Genomic DNA, 17,745 nt, shown 5'->3' on the forward strand with positions numbered 1-17,745 from the left:
AGGATACCCGGATAGTTCCAGTGGAAGTATGAATAACTGGGAATAGAAAAGAATTTCCAAGTATGCTTAAAAATGATGCCAGTGCAGGTAACTCCATGTGAACTACAGAAGGAAGCAGTTCTGGGTACATTACAGGTATTGAGGAAAACACAGTCGACAAACATCAAGTAATGAAGCAAAGCTGATTTTTATTTTTTTGTACTTCTGCCCTGATGTATGAATGGGGTCATTTCCTGATGCAGTATTTTTAAAAAATCCAAACATTTGGAGAAATTTGAAACAATAAAACTTAGCAAAAAAATAAGTAAATAATGACAGTAGCTGATTTTCTTTTGATGGCTGTAATGATGAAATAAATAGACAAGGGAGGCTAAAGGTACCAAGATGCTTATTTATAAACAAAAGAATAAAAACAAGTTATACTCCAAAACAGCACTATCTAGTTCAGTGACATTTTTCAAATACTTTGTAATATAATGTATCAAGGAAAGTGAAATAGCATAATGTATTAGCTGTTTAACATCATAGGTGCACATTATTTGGTTCTTAGGCTTACCAAGCTGTTGAATGCCCTCGTGAGCTAGAAAGCCTTGTAGTGCATGTGGAGTCTTGAGCTTTTTTACTGCAGCTACTAAAATTTTATATATATATATATATATATATATATATATATATATATATATATATATATATATATATATATATTGTTTCTGTCTGAGGTTTCATTGAGATACCATAGCAGTTCCATTGTTTTTCCTTTATGATAACTGCCTTTTTTCAGAGTCTGTAGAGGAGTTAAGTACATCTTATTGCTTTCATGGACTTTTTAGATGTAGACAATTTCAAGTATTTCACTTCAGTCAGAAGATGATTCAGATTTCCTAGAAAACTTCTATGGAAAAGCAGAACCTGTTCAGCATCTGTTAGTTGTTTTTTGGATAGCAAATGTGGTTACCCATACTACTTTTATGTTTCAGCTCCAGGGTTGTTGGACTGCAAGTTGCAATGTGGGGGCTATATTTCAGATCATCGTTGCTTCTTTTTAAAGGTTAAGCTGATTTATCATTTGAGAAGACTGTGTAGCTCCCATTATGTAAAAGTAGGTTGCAGAATTGTTACTTCCTTGACAGGTTCAGAAAGTAGCACTCTCTTGATTTATCACTCAGGGTTTCAGCTGTCCACTAATCCGGGACTGGCATCTGTTGACCAGCATCTTTTCAACTCCTGCGTGTTTAACAGGTTATTATAAGTAGACTGAAAAAGATTTACTAAGGAATTCTACACCATTTAGAAAAATGCATAGCAGAAACAACTATCTTGATAAATTCAAAACCAAACTACCCGATGGGTCCACTACCATGAAAAAAATGTTCAATAAGAGAAACGCCTTAAATTATACAGTAAATCTAAAACCCATATTCTCAAGGATAGTATCAAAAACATGATAAAAAAATAAGCAACACTGTCAGATCTGCTAAAGGAGCCGATGAACTTAGGCTGGCCTCTGAAGCTAAAGAAAATTTAATGCTCCACTTTGCTTATTCATAAGGGGGCTTCCTTTTCTGACACAAATGACATTGCCAATATACCTACAAACAAATTTACTGCCATCTTCACCACTGAGACTTATTTTCAAAGCCGTGAAATGTCTGAATCGCTTACTCCCCCCAGTTATCTCGAAAGATAATTTACTGAAAGTTGTAGCCAAGTCCAAAACTTCTTCCTCCATGGGACCTGATAATATATCTTGTTGCTTAATTAATAGTGTTAAACATGCCTATGCAAACATACTAAACTGTTTAATTTGTGTTTAGCTGCCATTTCTGTCCCTGAAGAGTGTTTAGCTAACCAGTTTCATCTCTGATGAGAGCAATACAACAGTGATGATGCCTCTGCAATAATGCTGGCCTTGCAACTGACATGGGTAATTGCAGACCTTTCAGCTTTACGAGCCTTATCTGGAAAGCCATGGGATGTATTAAAACTGACCTCATAAACTGTCACGTAATGAAACTTGTCAGATTTGACCCCCAACAGTTTGTTTTTTGATGTGTAGATCTTGTGCATTTAATCGGGTAAATTTCTTTGAAAGGGTTAATGGAGACTGTACAATGAATTTATCATATCTTAACCTGGCTAAGACCTTTGACACCAGTCCACATGCTAATATCATACCAAACCTAAATGCTTTAAAAATCAACCCATATGTGGTAAGATGTATAACAAAGTGACTTAGAGACAAAATCCACACAGCGCGAGTTGCAAGTTTTTCATCAGAAAGTTTGAAAGTGACCAGTGGTGACCCTTGGGTCTCAGTGCAGAGACTATGTGAAGGAGATAGGAGCATTTACCAGTATAGTCGCAGCTTTCATTTTGAAAACATCTCTCTCTCTCTCTCTCTCTGACAGTTATATGCTTCCTAATACAAATGTTGTTTAGATCTGTATATTCTTATATACACTGCCACTTTGTGTCTCAAATTTGCCTTTTATACATGAGGAGATGATCAGCAGGTGGCAGAGATGCTCAGAGGACAAGGCTTTTGCCCCACAACTCCAAGGTTCATGGTTCATTCTTGTCCTCTGGTTTAATAAGTGCGTAGATATCTGGATTTTTTATGTTCACTGTGTCATAGGTAAGTACTAGGCTTGCTGCCCTTGTAGGCCATTTTTATCCATTTCCCTTTTTGTGCTTGAATTAACTTTTCCCATTTGGTTAGAGATCGACCTTGCCCATCCCATGGTCAATAATTATGTACTATCCATAATGAAAATAATTAGGATTATACCATAGATAATCTGAGGGGACACAAGTGTGGGATAAAGCCGTTATGAGCTGCCCCTGTCCATTAATAGTACATGGGTCAGTCCTGGGGTATATTTTCTGTTTCCCATCCATAGATCTAAGTTGTGCTTGAATATGGACAGGTATGAACTTTGTTTAGTGTGGATGGGGAGTTTGTTCCAGAGCCGCAGTATCCTTTGTGAGATATACATGTCTCTCCAAACCATTCTGTTGATGTTGCAGAAGAGGTTTAGGTCCCTAGACTGAATATTTCTGATGCCATTGGACTTGCTGATGTGCAGTAAATACATCATTACTGGGTTAGAGAATGGCTTGTATGCCAGACACAGGTCACCACTTAGCAGTCTGTTGGATGCTGAATATAGAGACATGGCTTTGGGTCTGTCCATGTAGGACATGTTGTTTAGGCCTTGGATCCTTTTAGTAAGGTATCTCTGTGAGAGTTTTAGTTGTTCCAGGTGTCTGGACAGATGCATACGGGGGGGGGGGGGGCATTATATTCAATGATTGGCCTAATGAGTGCTGCGTGAAGGGGGACAACAGCATCCTTAGATCTAGACACCATCCCTTTGTTTACAAGCTGTGCAGTATAGAAGAACTTTCTTACAACAATGGACACACACTGGTCAAAAGTTAGGTCACTGTCCACATGAGTACTCCAAACAACTGGGTCAACTCTTAGGGGCATATTGTCAAATTGGTAGTTTCCTGAGGTAGATGACTTCCCAAAGGATACAGAAATGCATTGTTTGGTATTTAGTTTGAGTTCATGATTTTGGCACTAATATTTATTTGGGGCAAACAGTCCTGCAGGATGACAAATTCATTTGAGGATTCAGTGACTGCTCCTAGCTTGCAGTCATCTACAAACTGTCAGGCACATCCCTTTGGCATTGGCTTTTGCTTCCGAAAATTAGATGCCAAGCAAGAGAGGTCCCAGTACAGAACCTTGGGGGACTCCACAGGTGTCTGTGTATATTACTTTGACTTTCCACAATATGCTGCTTAACTTAAAATTCCAAAATGTCTGTTGTCTATGTGACCTGCCTAAAAAAAGATCTGAAAATGGGTCAGTTCACTTTACCTGGTTTATGGATAAATGGTCTGCTCTTTTCTAAGTAGTGCTGCGTAACACAGAAGATGATGAATTTGACATCTTGCCAAACATCTTTATGCAGTTTAAATTAAGCAGAAAATGTCTATTCTGCTAGTAACCAATAGCAATGCCTTTGGAAGTGTGAAGTTATTAGGTCACGAGTTTAGAAGTTATTTGGTCTGACTAGGCTAAGCATGTTACATACCACTGTGTGACTTTGGGTCTCTTTTTTGCTTACTTTAATTTGGGAATCTGAGAAATAAGTTCTTTTCATTTCAGGCAAATTGTCAAAGCTGTGCCGTTAGAAAATGGTCATTCTTGTCTGTATGCAAAAAAAAAAAAAAAAAAAACAGGAGGTGAAAACCAGGAATAAAAGGATGGGAAATTAACTCTCCCAGAGTGAGTGAGTCAGTTAGTCTGTGTGTGTGTCATTAGATAAACAATCTGAAGTGCACCCAGTCAGAATGAATTATTAAAGGAGAGGGGCAATGTGCATGTGAAATGGCTGAAATATCACTAGGAAAGAAGTGCAGGCATAACTCTTGACATACATTCTGTTACTTGATTGCAGTCAGCCTCTCTTGTCAGAAAGGGGTTATTTTGGGAGAAAAGCTGTCTGAATTATTTTGAAATAAACTGAAAAAGTAACAGTTATCTATCTTGCAAAGCAACTTCTATGATTTGCTCACAATTTGAGTTGAACTATTTCAAAAATAGGTTATTTTGAGTGCATAGTTGGTGTGTAAAACAGCTGAAATGCTTGCATAAAAGCAAGTCTAGTGCCTTAATTTTTTTAATTGATTGTCAGGTCTTTGTTAAAAGAAAGTTACTTTATTAGAAGATGAGTTTTCTCATGTAGACAGTCTGTGTGAAAGCAACTTATCATCCAGGAAAAATAATATTTTCTATTTTGTCAGAAGATTCCTGTCATTTGTTCACCTTCAAAAAAGTTATACTGATTGAAAAAAGTTTTTCCAAAAAAAAATGAGCATGTAAAAGAAGCAAAATAATTCTGGTGCAGACGGGAGCAAAATGGGTCACTTGAAGAATGGTCCTTCGTACCTAGATCACCAAGGTCAAATCACTAAAAATTTCTTTTAACAGTTGTGTAGTTTGAAGATTACAGTATCCCCTAGCACGACTAATGAAATGTGCGTGTGTAGTGTACTTTATGCTTGTTTTACTTTATTAAATATCACTTCTAATGTTTATGGGGTTTGTATGATATCCGTATTGAGAATTATGGACATTTTTAGAGTGCTGCATTTTACAGCCATAAACTATTTATCGCATTGTTTGAGATCCTTTGAGCCATTAGTAAAGCTACAAATCTTGAGATGCAGCAGTTGTGCCAGTAAATATCATTTATCCAGTTTCATTGAGATGTTTATCATACTGATCACTGCTGCAGAAGCTTTAGCTATATGGGTTATATCCTGCGTATGATATAACAGCAAGCCAGCTTCCAAAGCTTGAGGGCACCTTCCTCACATCCAGAGCATTAGTCATCTTGAGCTGAGCTAACTGAAAAGATGAGTTTGGGCACTAAGCGCATCCTTGTAGAGTCTTTTTCAAAGTGTCAGGAATCTCTGTCCTGGGTGAGAGATCTCTTACACAAGCTGGGATTCCAAGAGAACATTCAAAAGACTTTTTTGACTCCTCCACACAGGATTGTATTCTGGAGTGTTAGGTAGACACCTCAGTTTGAAGTGTTTTTCTTCAACAGGAAAAAATAGATCTATGTCTAGATCTATTTCTAAGGTTTTTTACTCAAACTTCAGTCACTGCAAGGGAATACCTAAGGATTTTGGGTCTTATGGCATCTGTGATTCTCATGATATCTCTGGCAAGACTCCATATGAGAAAGATGCAATCGTATGTCAAAGTCCCTTTTTGTCCCTGCACCAACATCCTTTGTTTTTTCAGTTCCCAATGCTGGGGTTTGTCAGAAGAGAAATCATTTGGTGCAGACAGCAAATATCTTCATGTCTGGGTTTCCCCCTTTTCTTTCCCTGTTCCAAAGCAGTCAGTCACCTCCGACTCCTCTGACTTTTCTTGGGGATACTTTCAGGAGGGATAAAAGTGTAGTGTATAGGACACCAAGAACAGGTGTGAGTACGTAAATGTCAGAGATGCCTGCTCTGATCAAGGCTCTTAACTCTGAATCATTATTGATCCATGGGACCTCTTCAAGTTGTTAACAGACAATACCGCAGTCATATGGCACATCAGCAAGCAAGGGGGTACCAGGTCATACCCCTTTTGCAGACTAACCATGTTAGTTTGGGGTATAGCTTCACAGCATAGTCTCACTCTTTAGGCACCCTACGTTCTGTCAGAGAAAAGTTGTGTGGCAGATAAGCGTAGCAGGGCAAGCAGATCCTCACCAAATTGAAACTAGATCATGGGTTTTCCAAAAGTTGATCCATCTGCAGGAAGTTCCTCAAGTAGATCTGTTTTCCTCCTCTCTGAACAATCAGCTGGCATGATTCTGCTGTAGGACTCAGTGCAAGGCCTGAAAGTTATAGGGCTTTTCTTTTCCCAGGACAGGAATGTTCTGTATGTTTTTCCACCCTATCCACTGATACCAGAGTAATTCTGAAGATTCAGAAGGAATCTCCCAAGATCATTGTGTTGACTCCCTTTTGGCCCAAGCTACAGTGGTTTTCCCTTCTTTTGGACATGGCCAGGGGCAATTACCACAAACTTCCTCAATGAATGGATCTACTCACACAAGTCAAGGGTGTTTGATACACCCCTAAATCCAATAAACTTCAGTTGACTTTATGGATGATAGGGTCTTATTTCCTTGTAGACACCTGTTTACTGAGGCGTGTAGAAGGTACTAATGGAGGCAAGAAAGCCTGCTACTAGAAAGCCATATATTTAGCAAATGGAAAGGTTTTATAGTTGGTGCCAACAACATAACCAGTCATACCTCTCAGTTGTCCAGATTTTTTTAATCATAGTTTTGGTCTGGTCCTCATATAATTTGTGACTTTCTGATCAATCACTAAAGATTGAAGTCACTGTATAATGCCATACATCTGAATGTTGACTTCATATTCCCCAGAAAATTCATGCTAACAAAGTTCATGTTAGTCTAGCAACTTTCTAAGTTTGTAAGAACAATATTTCAAATATGTCCCTATTTTTGGGCTTTTATAGGTTCATAGGTAGGTACTAGGCTATCTGCTTGAAGGCATTTATAACCCTAGCCAGAATGTGTTGGTTTTCGCCACCCCTTTAGATTAGTTCCCTGTGCCTCTGTCCAGCAGAGCTATTGAAGTGATTCCCGGGGTAAACTTTCTGTTTCCCATCCACTCGTCAAGGTTTCTCTTGAAGAGGATTAGCGAGGAGCTCTGCCTAATGTAGATTGGCATCTTGTTCCAGAGCATAAGAAGTCTCTGGGACAGGAATCTGTCCCTCGAGCACGTCCTATTTATTCTTGTGGTGAGGTTAGATCCCTAGAGTGGGTGGCTCAAGGGGATATGGTTTTCTTTAGGTGGAGCATGTCCATCAATTCTGGGTTGGACATGGCCTTGTATGTCAGGCAGAGATCACCTCTGAGTAGGCGGTATGCAACCGAGTACAGCTGGAGTTTCTTCAGTCGAGCTGCATAGGGCATCTGTTTGAGGCCAGTGATCCTTTTGGTGAGTTACTTCTCTGGTCTTTCCAGCTGTTGCAGGTGTCTTGTAAGGTACATCCCAAATGGGGCTTTGTACTCTATGATGGGTCTGATGAGTGATGTGTAGAGGGGCACAGTGACCTCTTTTGATCTGGATGCAAACCCTTTTGTGATTTGGTGGACCACATAGAAGGATTTTCTAACTACTTTGGCAATGTGACTATCAAAGGAGAGGTTACTCTCTACTTGGGTCCCCAGATCCCTTATTACGTCTTCCGTATTTAGGGGACTGCCACCTGTGTGGTAGTTTGTGGGTAATTAGTTTTTTCCAAAGGGGATGACTATGCAGTTTTGGCATTTAGCTTGAGGCCATGGTTTTGACACCAGGTATCTGTCTCAGTGAGACCGTTTTGGAGGATGTCTTTGTCCGCCGGAGAGTCAGTTATAGCCCCTAGTTTGCAGTCATCTGCGAACTTGGTCAGACATAGTCCTTCTGTGCTTGCCTATACCTCTGTGAAGTATATGACGAACAGGAGGGGTCCTAGGACTGAGCCCTGGGGAATGCCACTTGTAACCGGTTTAGAGTCAGACCCAGCTCCCGCAACTCATACCATGTGGGTTCTGTCCGTGAGCCAGTTGGCAACCCATCTCGTGACATAGGGGTTCATATTCAAGCTGGTGAGCTTGTCTATAATACTTGAATGGGGAATGGTGTTGAAGGCCTTTGCGCGGTCTAGGTAGGCTGTGTATACCACCTTTCCCTTGTCTATAGCCTTGGTAACTGTCTCAAGGAAGTCCACCAGGTTTAGGAGGCATGATCTGCCCTTAAAGCCGAATTGGGTAGGGTCCAGTGTTTGGAGGTTACCAATGTCTCTGTTTTTGAGATCCATGATGATGCGTTCCATAGCTTTGCAGACCAAGCTAGTCAGGCTTATAGGGCGATAGTTCCCAGGGTCTGTTGTGGCTCCACCTTTGTGGAGCAGAATAACCGTTGCTGTATGCCACTCTGTGGGCATGTAGCCTGTAGAGAGGCTGAGTCTGAACAGTGTGTTTAGGCGAGGGGGTTAGTTCATCTTTAGCTCATGTAGGACGCAGCCTGAGACACCGTCCAGTCCCATTGATGCTGTGTTTTTGGCTTTGGAGAGGGCTGTTTTAATCTGAGTGTCTGTGATTTCAGGGGCATTACATTCTTCTGGTATGGTTATGGGCCCTTTTGGGGGTGGGGGGGTGAAGTTTTCACTGAACCTGTCTGCCAAAATGTTGGCAATATCGGTCGGTTCAGTGTATTTTACGCCATTCTGCACTAACTCCGAGCATATCTGAGAATTGCCACTTAGATTCGTGACGTAGCTAAAGAATGCCTTGTGGTTATCTTTGGAGTCCTTGGCAATTTTTCTTTCGAAGCTAGCCTTGGATGATTTTATGAGGGATCGTAGTTTCTTGTTGATACTGATCAGGGATGTCTTCCCTTCTTGGGATTTTACTCTTTTCTGTTCTAGTTTCCTCCTTCTATTGTATAGCTTGTTTATGGCAGGGGTCCACCAGACTGGTTTCCATTTCTTGGAAAAGTGAGTCTTGGTTTTGCTTGGAATAGCACGATCCATGCATTCTTGTATGTGCCCATAGAGTGCATTAGTAAAGGATTTTGCAGCTTGGACAGCATTATCCTTTGGCATGGGGGCTTTGAAACTTTCCACCTCGGCCTTAAGTAATATGAAGTTTGCTTTTGAAAAGTTTTTCACGGTGGTTTCTTTGACTGGGGGTGGGGGCGGAATGTGGATATCCAGAGTGATTAGTTTATGGTCAGATCTAACCAGCGAGGGGTTGACCCCCGGTGTGGAACACTGGTCGCCCATGTTGGTGATGAGGGTCCAATATGTTGTCACTTCTGGTGGGGGTGTTGACCAGTTGATCCAGTTTACATTTATAAATTCTAAGAAATGTTGGGCAAGGGAGTTAGTACTTGAGTAGTTCTCCCAGTTATGTTTGGATAATTGAAATCACCCAATATCAGGGTGTTTGGTAGGACCTTTATGTTTCCCAGTGTTTCCAGAAATGCGAAATGGGAGTCCTGGGACATGGTGGGTGATCTGTAGCAAGCTATAATTTGAATTGCAGTTTTTCCCGTTGTTAGTTGCACGGGGATGATCTCTGAGTCATCATGCTGTGCCACTAACCTGGAGGTGTGGGTATGCTTGATGAATATGGATACGCCCCCACCTTTTGTATTTCGGTCCAGGTTTTGTGGCCAGAATGTATGGTATGAGTTGTGGCCTGGTAGTGCTGGGGTGCTCTCTGGAGCTGTAAACCAGGTTTCTGTTACTGCACATATATAATTTTTCTCCATACTGAGGGGTGCCTCGAGTGCGTGCATTTTGAGGTTTAGACTTCTGGCATTGAGTAGCGTTACCCTGAGTTTTTTGTTACTTGTGTTATTTATGGCGGTGGGTTTGTCTTTTGAGCCTTGCCTAAAAAAGGCACTATGGGGTGGCAATAGCCTTGGCCAGTATTCAAAAGCCTAAGGGTGACAGTTGCAAGACGTCTCCAGCGAAACAGCATGGCTTGTTGAGCATGTCATCACAGGCTGACAGACACTGGATCCCCTTTGAATGACACCAGAAGCTTAGCCAATTGTTGAAATTCATAATTTTTTCTTTATACCGTGGTATCATTCTTGGTGAGGGTAGGATGCTACTCAGGGTCAGGGTCATACCAGCCTGGGCTACATGATCGGAGAGATCCTCCATGTCTCTTTTCATGTAGTCCAGGGAGGTACAGCTCAGGTCATTCACACCACCATGGTCATTATTTTAGGCTTTGTCCAGAGGTATGTAACCAGCACCCATTTAGGGCTAGGTGTTCTCCAGTTTTACAATTTTTATGTGAGCACATATCCTATGGCCTTTCTTACTCCTCTATCAAGGTTAATTTATCATCCATTTCAACATGTCTGCCTATGGATCCTCTTCTTTCACTATGTTCTCATGTCAAAATGTTTTTGAAAGGGGTTATGCAAAAAGAGGTCTCCAAGAAAACTTGTTCTGATTTCTGCAGGAAGGGTATCTGAGATCGGAGTTGCAAATCTTATGGTTAGCACTCTCCCTTTTTTCCACAGACATAGGGGTTCTATGAGAAATAGTCTTTCTTTTATCCTTAAAGTAGTATCTTAGTTTACTTTAAACCAAACTATTCATCTCACCATTTTGTCCTGATCCTAAAAATGAGGGAGAAAGCTTACTCCATACCTTGGATGTCCACAGACGACCCTGGTCCTAACTTGACAGAACTAAATCTTTCTGATAGATCTTCAAATCATTTGTTCATTTTTGTGAAGGTAAATAACCTGCATCAAAACGGACTATTTCCAACTGGTTGTCTAAGGCTATTACTTTTATTTATAGTCACCACAGCAAAACTATTCCAGACAGGGTCAAGACCCACTCTACAAGGCCTTTGGCCTCATCTATGGCTTTTTGGAAAGAGATGTATTCTAGAAGTATTCAAGAAGCAGCAACTTGGTCCTCACTGCATACTTTTGCAAAGCACTATAAACCTGATTCCTTCTCTAGGTCTTGATCAAGCTTTACTAGGACCATTATTTAGGGGCTTCAGTACTCTTCTCCATCCACTTCCCAAATGTAGTAAGCTAAGGTAATTCCTCCAGATAGCTAAGGCTACTGCAGCACTTGTACAATATGATGAACATAGTACAGTTGTCTAGGTAAACTTACTATAACAGTAGATGTTCAAGTGATTACTGCAGCAGTGATCCCCTCCCTTCATCCCCCTTGTTTTATGATGTGTTGTTTATGACAGGGTGTGAATATTTTTGTTGTTCCTAGCATTGTCCTTTTAGGGCTCAGCCTCCCTCTCTCAGTTATGAAGGGGTTGGCACCCAGACGTGTCTTTTTACTCTGCTCAGCTCAAGCTGACTGATGGTTTGTGCTTGTGGAAGGTGCTTTGAAGCTTTGGAAACTGGCTAGCAGTTATATCCTATACAGGGTATAACTCATATAGCTGAGGCTACTGCAGCTGTGTACTGTTATGGTAAGTTTACTTATACAACTTGTACTTTCCTTATTGGTAGTATTCTTGCTATATAATATTCCAGGAAGTCTGAAATACATTTTTGAGTTTTATATGCACTTGTAAAGTCATTTGATTATCTCAGAAAAATAGTACTATTTCAACAGTATTCCTCTTTTTTTAATCTGTAGTTACATCTTTAAATGTCTTTGATTTCAGGTATATATAAGCAATAGTGGGAAGTACAGTGATTTGGGACATCCGTTTGGTTATTTGAAAGCAAGTACAACACTAAGCTGTGTGAACTTGTTTGTGATGCCTTATAACTACCCTGTTCTCTTTCCACTTGTAGGTAAGTTAATTTAGTATTTAATCTTTATGAAGTGTATGTGGGCATTGGACTACAGTGCTGAGGTAAAGTGAACAACACATTTTCATTTCAGTTTTGTAATTTTTTTATATGCTTCACTTCTATCATTATTGTATACAAACATATGAAGCTGCTGACTAAATGTATGCAGACAGTGTAGTCAGCTTGTGTGAAGCTGCTCAATATCTCTGACCAAGTGCCATTGAATTCCTTTCTCGACATGTACTTCACCTTTCCCACTGACCATACTTTTCAAGGAGCCACCTGTCTTTAATTGTTTTCACTCTTCCCCTTCTGTCTTTCCTCTTGAGTTTGACAGTGCGTTTCCCAATAGTGCAGTAGATCTCTTATCAGTATCAATCCCTTCCTTTTTTTCCTGTTTGGTGCATACATGCCAAGCAGTAAAGTCTTTTTGCATGTCCGCTAAGTTCATTTTCTCCAATATTTTCATAGCTTTCCCCTGCATATTATCCAACAGCATAAACTTCCTTTCTTTGTATGTCCAGCTCAACTGAACATGGTATTGTAGATTCTATAGTACTGTTTGTTACCTTGTACACTGGCAAAATTACTTTAAGGGCTTATGTATTTTCTCTAGCTGTTCATCCCAGGATGCTGTTGGCCTAATCCATTATTTTTTCATATTGTTTTATATAATTCTGCCTAAAAGGGGTAATTATAAAATTAGTCAACATATGTATTAACTGGGTAAGCCCCTAAGGCATACAGTGCCTTAACAGAGATGAGTCAGGACCATTGTCTGCTTAAGTGACTTTCTCAGAATCACACAGCAAGCAAATGAAAGTTGTGGGAATCAAACTCAGGACTGTTGTAAGATGTAGGTCTAACAGTACATAGTCTTAAAATTCTGTGCTTCACGTATCCATTTTGCTCTTTGTTCTTATCAGTCAAATCTCTGTTAGTATGTATGTACGTTTAACCTGGAGATGTCCTTCTATTCTCATGTTGCAGTAGTCATAACCTTAGGGAACAGCACCGGACATCCGACCAGTATACCAAAGTTTTAGAAGCCAGGGTACGTGCAGTGTTGCATGCACGAGCCATAAACTGATGTTGGCTGTATCTGTGACGTCTGCACGTACCCAATTCAGAAGGTTTCTGCCACAGCAAGATTCAGACGTCCAATCACCAGTTCTGCAATCCAGCGTTTGCTTGACTTTGGCCTTCCGATTTCTTGATCTTTTACCAGCAATCCGCACTGAGATAAGTACCCTTGTGGGATATTTTTCTTCTTTCTTTGCTGTTGTTTCAGACGTACATGTCTTACAAAGCCTGTACTATTTGCCAGTCCTTTGTTCTGAAACCCCTTAGAAGCCACCTGGCAGCTTTAAAACTGTATTTAGAAAATCAGCAGCTCAGACGTTTGGCATCCAGTGTGGAAAGTGGAGCAGGCCAGTGAGATCCTAGAGGCAAATATCAGCCCAGGATCGCTCCGGACGTCTGGTATTGCTCAGCAACCGGGAAATGAAATGGAAGCCAGTGCTACAGATACTCAGAGTACGTCCACTGAGGTTTTTCAACCATCAGAACCTGATGGTGAGGGGGAACCATGGCTCCTGGCTTTGGAGGGCCCTGCTACTACTTCAGCCTTGCCATGCACTATTACGATGGTTGCTAGGCCCACTTCTGCTCCTTCCACTCCTTTAAAAAGGAAGCAAAAGGAGAAACACACTTCTAAGGATCCTACTCCACCCTGGGAGACATTCTCCCAGACTCTGTTTATGGCCTTTCAGGCTCTTCAAACCCAGATCCCCCAACTAGGCCTACCAGTTGCTCCTCAGATACGATCTGAGAAGGAGTCTTCCTCCTCCGATGAGTCCTTAACTTACTGCTCCCAGTTAAACTCCCCCAAAGATTTTGTTAACCCTGAAGAAGTCTCTTACTCCTGACTCCTCTGGAGAAGACTTCTCCTTTGGAGATGCCATTTCTTCACTTAGGCAACATTTTAAGTGGGAACTGTCAGATGTCTCTGACACCAAAAAGAGATACTTTGAACTACTGCAGGTAGAGCAGCCCTCACCATCTGCATTCCCACCTTTACTCCCAGCATTCCAGGAGGCTTTCTCAGTTGTCTCACAAAGCCCAGAATCACAGCCTCCTGCTTCTAAGAGACCATACAAATTCTGTAAAGGAGCAGTACCTTTTCAAAAACCTTCCTGCAGACCCTGCAGTCATTGCAGTGTCACCTGATAAGTCCTCTAGCCAACTACCTTCCTCTTCCCTGTTTCCAACAGATAAATATAGCAAATTTATGGACAGGTTAGGGAAGAAGGTATATAACTTCCTACACCTTGGCCATTAGACCTATTAATTATCAGATCCATATGGCCAAGTTTGCTCTTCTGTCAGAGGTCCCAGAATCTCATGTTAAGGCACAATTAAGTACCCTTATTTCCATGGTCTCTCAAGTGACCAGACACTCTTAAGTGCAGCTACTACACTGCAGAAGCTTTTTCTAAGTCTGCTGCTTCTGGCTCTGTGTTAAGGAGATTTTCATGGCTGAGACTTCAGCCTTTGGATGTCCAAGCTAAGTTGTTGGATGCACCCTTGGACAACAAAGCCCTTTTTGGAGCAGCCTCTGCAGAGTTACTAAAGTCTCTACAGGAAAAAGGTAAAGACTTACAAAATTTAAAACATTTACTAGTCTCACCTGTCCCCAGATTTCATAGAAATTACCCCCAAAGACCTAGCTTTGTCAAGAGGCAGTCCTCTCATCCCTCTACTTCTCATTCAAGGGAACGGAGGCATACCAGAAAACCATCTGCTGCCAGGTCTTCTACCACCTCCACACCATCATCCTTTCAGAGGCAGTCAGACCAAAACAAAGCTACTCCACTGCAACTCTCATCTCTTAGCCAGTTCCACCACCCCCCCCCCCATCCCTACGTCTTACCCTTTCCCTACCCTCCTGGCAGAAAATCACCACAGACAAGTGGGTGCTTTCCATCATCCAGAGGGGATACTTTATGACTTGGTGGGCTACTCCACCCTTCCAGGGTACTTCAACCCCTCACAATCAGATGCCACTATTTTCCTCTATCCTGAGCCAACTTCTGTCTTGGGGCACTGTAGAAAAAGTACCAGAGGATCAGTTAGCCAAGGGAGTTTATTCAAGGATGTTTTTGGTCCCAAGAAAAGATGGCCCTTGGAGACCCAGCCTCGACTTATCCCACCTCAATCTCTTCCTCACATTGCAGCATCTCCTTCTCCTCATACTTCAACAAGCATTTATGGCCTCACTAGATCTGAAGGATACTTACTGACATATCTCCATCTTCCCACCTTATAGAAAATATTTATGTTTCTCAGTGGGTTCATCACATTTTCAGTTCTCTGCCTTACCCTTTGGCCTGTCCTCAGCTCCAAGAGTATTCACAAAGTGCCTTGCCCTAGCCATTGCACACTGCTGACTGCAGGGCATACAAATTTATCCCTACTTGGACGACCTTCTTATTCTGCACCAGGATTCGCTAACCCAGTCCAAACCCCTGGACATAGTTTGCAACTTTCTACAGAGTCTAGGCTACACAGTGAATTGCTTAAAGTCTCAAATGACTCCTTCCCAAGATCTGGTCTTCCTGGGGTGCAGGAAATGGACAGACGTGATGTCAGTCTTTGTCCCTACCCAGAAAGTGGACTTTCTTTCTCTGTTCTTCCAGTCCCTGCTACCTCTAACTACCATCTCAAAAAAAAAAAAAAAAACTGCAATGTGATTCCTCTATGCAGGTCAATCAACATGTTCTGTCATGTGATACATAAGATTTCTATCCATTCTTGCATTAGCAATTTTATCACCTGATGTATTTTTGTTGGCTATGCTTCTGGCATTGTTTATGTACTACTTTCCATTTGTAAAATATTTATTTTTTGTATAACTAGTTTTGTTCTATATTATTGTGTTTGTGGAGCTTTTCTCCCTGGGCCTCTACTGAAAATGGACATGTATCCAGCTAGACTAGCCCGGTCAACAAATGTAAAATAAAATAAATCTCAGCCAAGGAATTTATCAGGATAATAGGGTACATGGCCTCCTTGAGTCCCATGATCCCTCTAGCCAGGATGCACATGAGGAAGTTTCAGTGGGTCTTGAGAAACTTTTGGAGCCAACACTCTCATCCCTTGGAAACAAAACTTCTTCCCTGTTTAAAAAGGGAACTCTCCTGGTGGATTGCCACCATTACTCTTAATCACGGGTTATCCTTGCAAATGCCCCACCAAAACAGCATCTATTCACAAATGTGTCAGATTTAGGTTTGGGAGCCATCTTTCACCACGTCAACAATCAGCACAAAAATACAAGGGGAGTGGACCATTCAATAAAGGAAGGACCACGTCAACCTAAAAGAGCTAAAGGCCCTATCCTTGGCTATGCAGGCCTTCCAAGACATCCTTCTGCCAGGCATCTTGAAGATCATCACAGACAACATGACTGTCCTGTGGTACATAAACAAGCAAGAAGGAACAAAGTTGTACCCCCCCTGCAGTCTGATTATACAGATATGGCCCCTGGCAGCAGCACGTCAAATTCACTTACAGGCAATTTACATCCCATCAGAAGAAAATGGGATGACAGACATCCTTTGCAGAACCTTGACACCCTCCCACGAATGTATGCTTCACAGGGAGGTGTTTCAGGATCTAATTCTCAGGTGGGGTATTCCTCAGGCAGATCTGTTTGCCCCCCCCCCCCCAAGAGCAAATAGATGACCCTCTTCTGCACAAGGCTCCCCCATCCCCAAACATGGACAGTGGATGCCTTCTCCTTTTCATGGGAGGGAATGTTCCTCTGTGCCTTCTCTCCTTTTCCTCCGATTCACAATGTCCACCTGAAAATACAGAGGGACAAACCATAAATCCTGCTGGTGACTCCCTTTTTGCCAAGACAGCATTGGTTTCCCCTACTCTACCTCTTAGTCCAGGGCAGTCACCATAGGTTACCTCACTGCTTCAACCTACTCACACAAGACAGGGGATCCCTTATTCACCCCCACCTACTCAATCTCAAACTGACACTGTGGGTGATAGGGTTCTGATTCCTGTTAGGCACCTACACTCAGATGACATACTCAATGTCCTGCAGGAGGCCAGGAAACCTAGCACCAGGAGAAATTACTTATTAAAGTGAAAAAGATTCTCCCATTGGTGCCTCAAGAGAAAACGGGACCCATTTCTAGTTTCTGTTTCACTGGTCCTTTTCTGCTTGTGTGAGTTACTACATTTGTAACTGACCTACTCGTCAGTAAAAGTACACCTCTCTACTATATCTGTTTGCCTTCGATTGACTACACTTCTAGATTCCAGGTTAGAAGTCAAGCTGTTTTTGAAAGGGTTCCTTCACATAAGGCCCCCCTCGTAAGTCTTTTCCTCCTCCTTGGGACCTTAACTTTGTGCTGGAAAAGCTAACATTGGCTCCCTTTGAGCCAGCCCACTCGTCCTCCCTTAAATTCTGTACATAGAAAACAGTTTTGTTACTGGCCCTTACTTCTGCCAGGAGGGTCTCTGAGATCCACACCCTTATGGCTTCTCCTCCATATATTATTTTTCGTAAAGATAGGGTTTTTCTTAGAACTAACCCTTCTTTCATGCCAAAGTTAGTTAATGAAATTTCCTTAAACCAGACCATTAATCTCCCTGTCTTTTATCCTCAGCCACAGAACTCCTCAGAAAGGGCTTTGCATTCCCTGGATGTTCATAGGCAACTGAGATTCTACTTAGACTAGACAAAACCTGTCAGTCTGACCAGCCTTTTGTCTCCTGCCATCCTAGAGCACTTGGCAGGGCAGTGTCTAAACCCACAAT

At 41.7% G+C, this 17,745-nt stretch overlaps 1 protein-coding gene across 1 annotated transcript in view; it reads left to right on the forward strand.

Moving 5' to 3' along the window:
• INTS6 (integrator complex subunit 6) overlaps positions 1 to 17,745 on the forward strand; it is a 1,595,672-nt gene that overhangs the window by 845,142 nt on the left and 732,785 nt on the right. Inside the window, exon 9 of the mRNA XM_044071680.1 lies at positions 11,775 to 11,907. Within this exon, the coding sequence (XP_043927615.1) occupies positions 11,775 to 11,907 (133 nt within the window). The remainder of the gene's footprint in view (positions 1 to 11,774; positions 11,908 to 17,745) is intronic.

This window comes from Protopterus annectens, chromosome 5.part0 (genome assembly GCF_019279795.1).
Source record: "Protopterus annectens isolate FY-2018-M chromosome 5.part0, PAN1.0, whole genome shotgun sequence".
Lineage (NCBI taxonomy): Eukaryota > Metazoa > Chordata > Ceratodontiformes > Protopteridae > Protopterus > Protopterus annectens.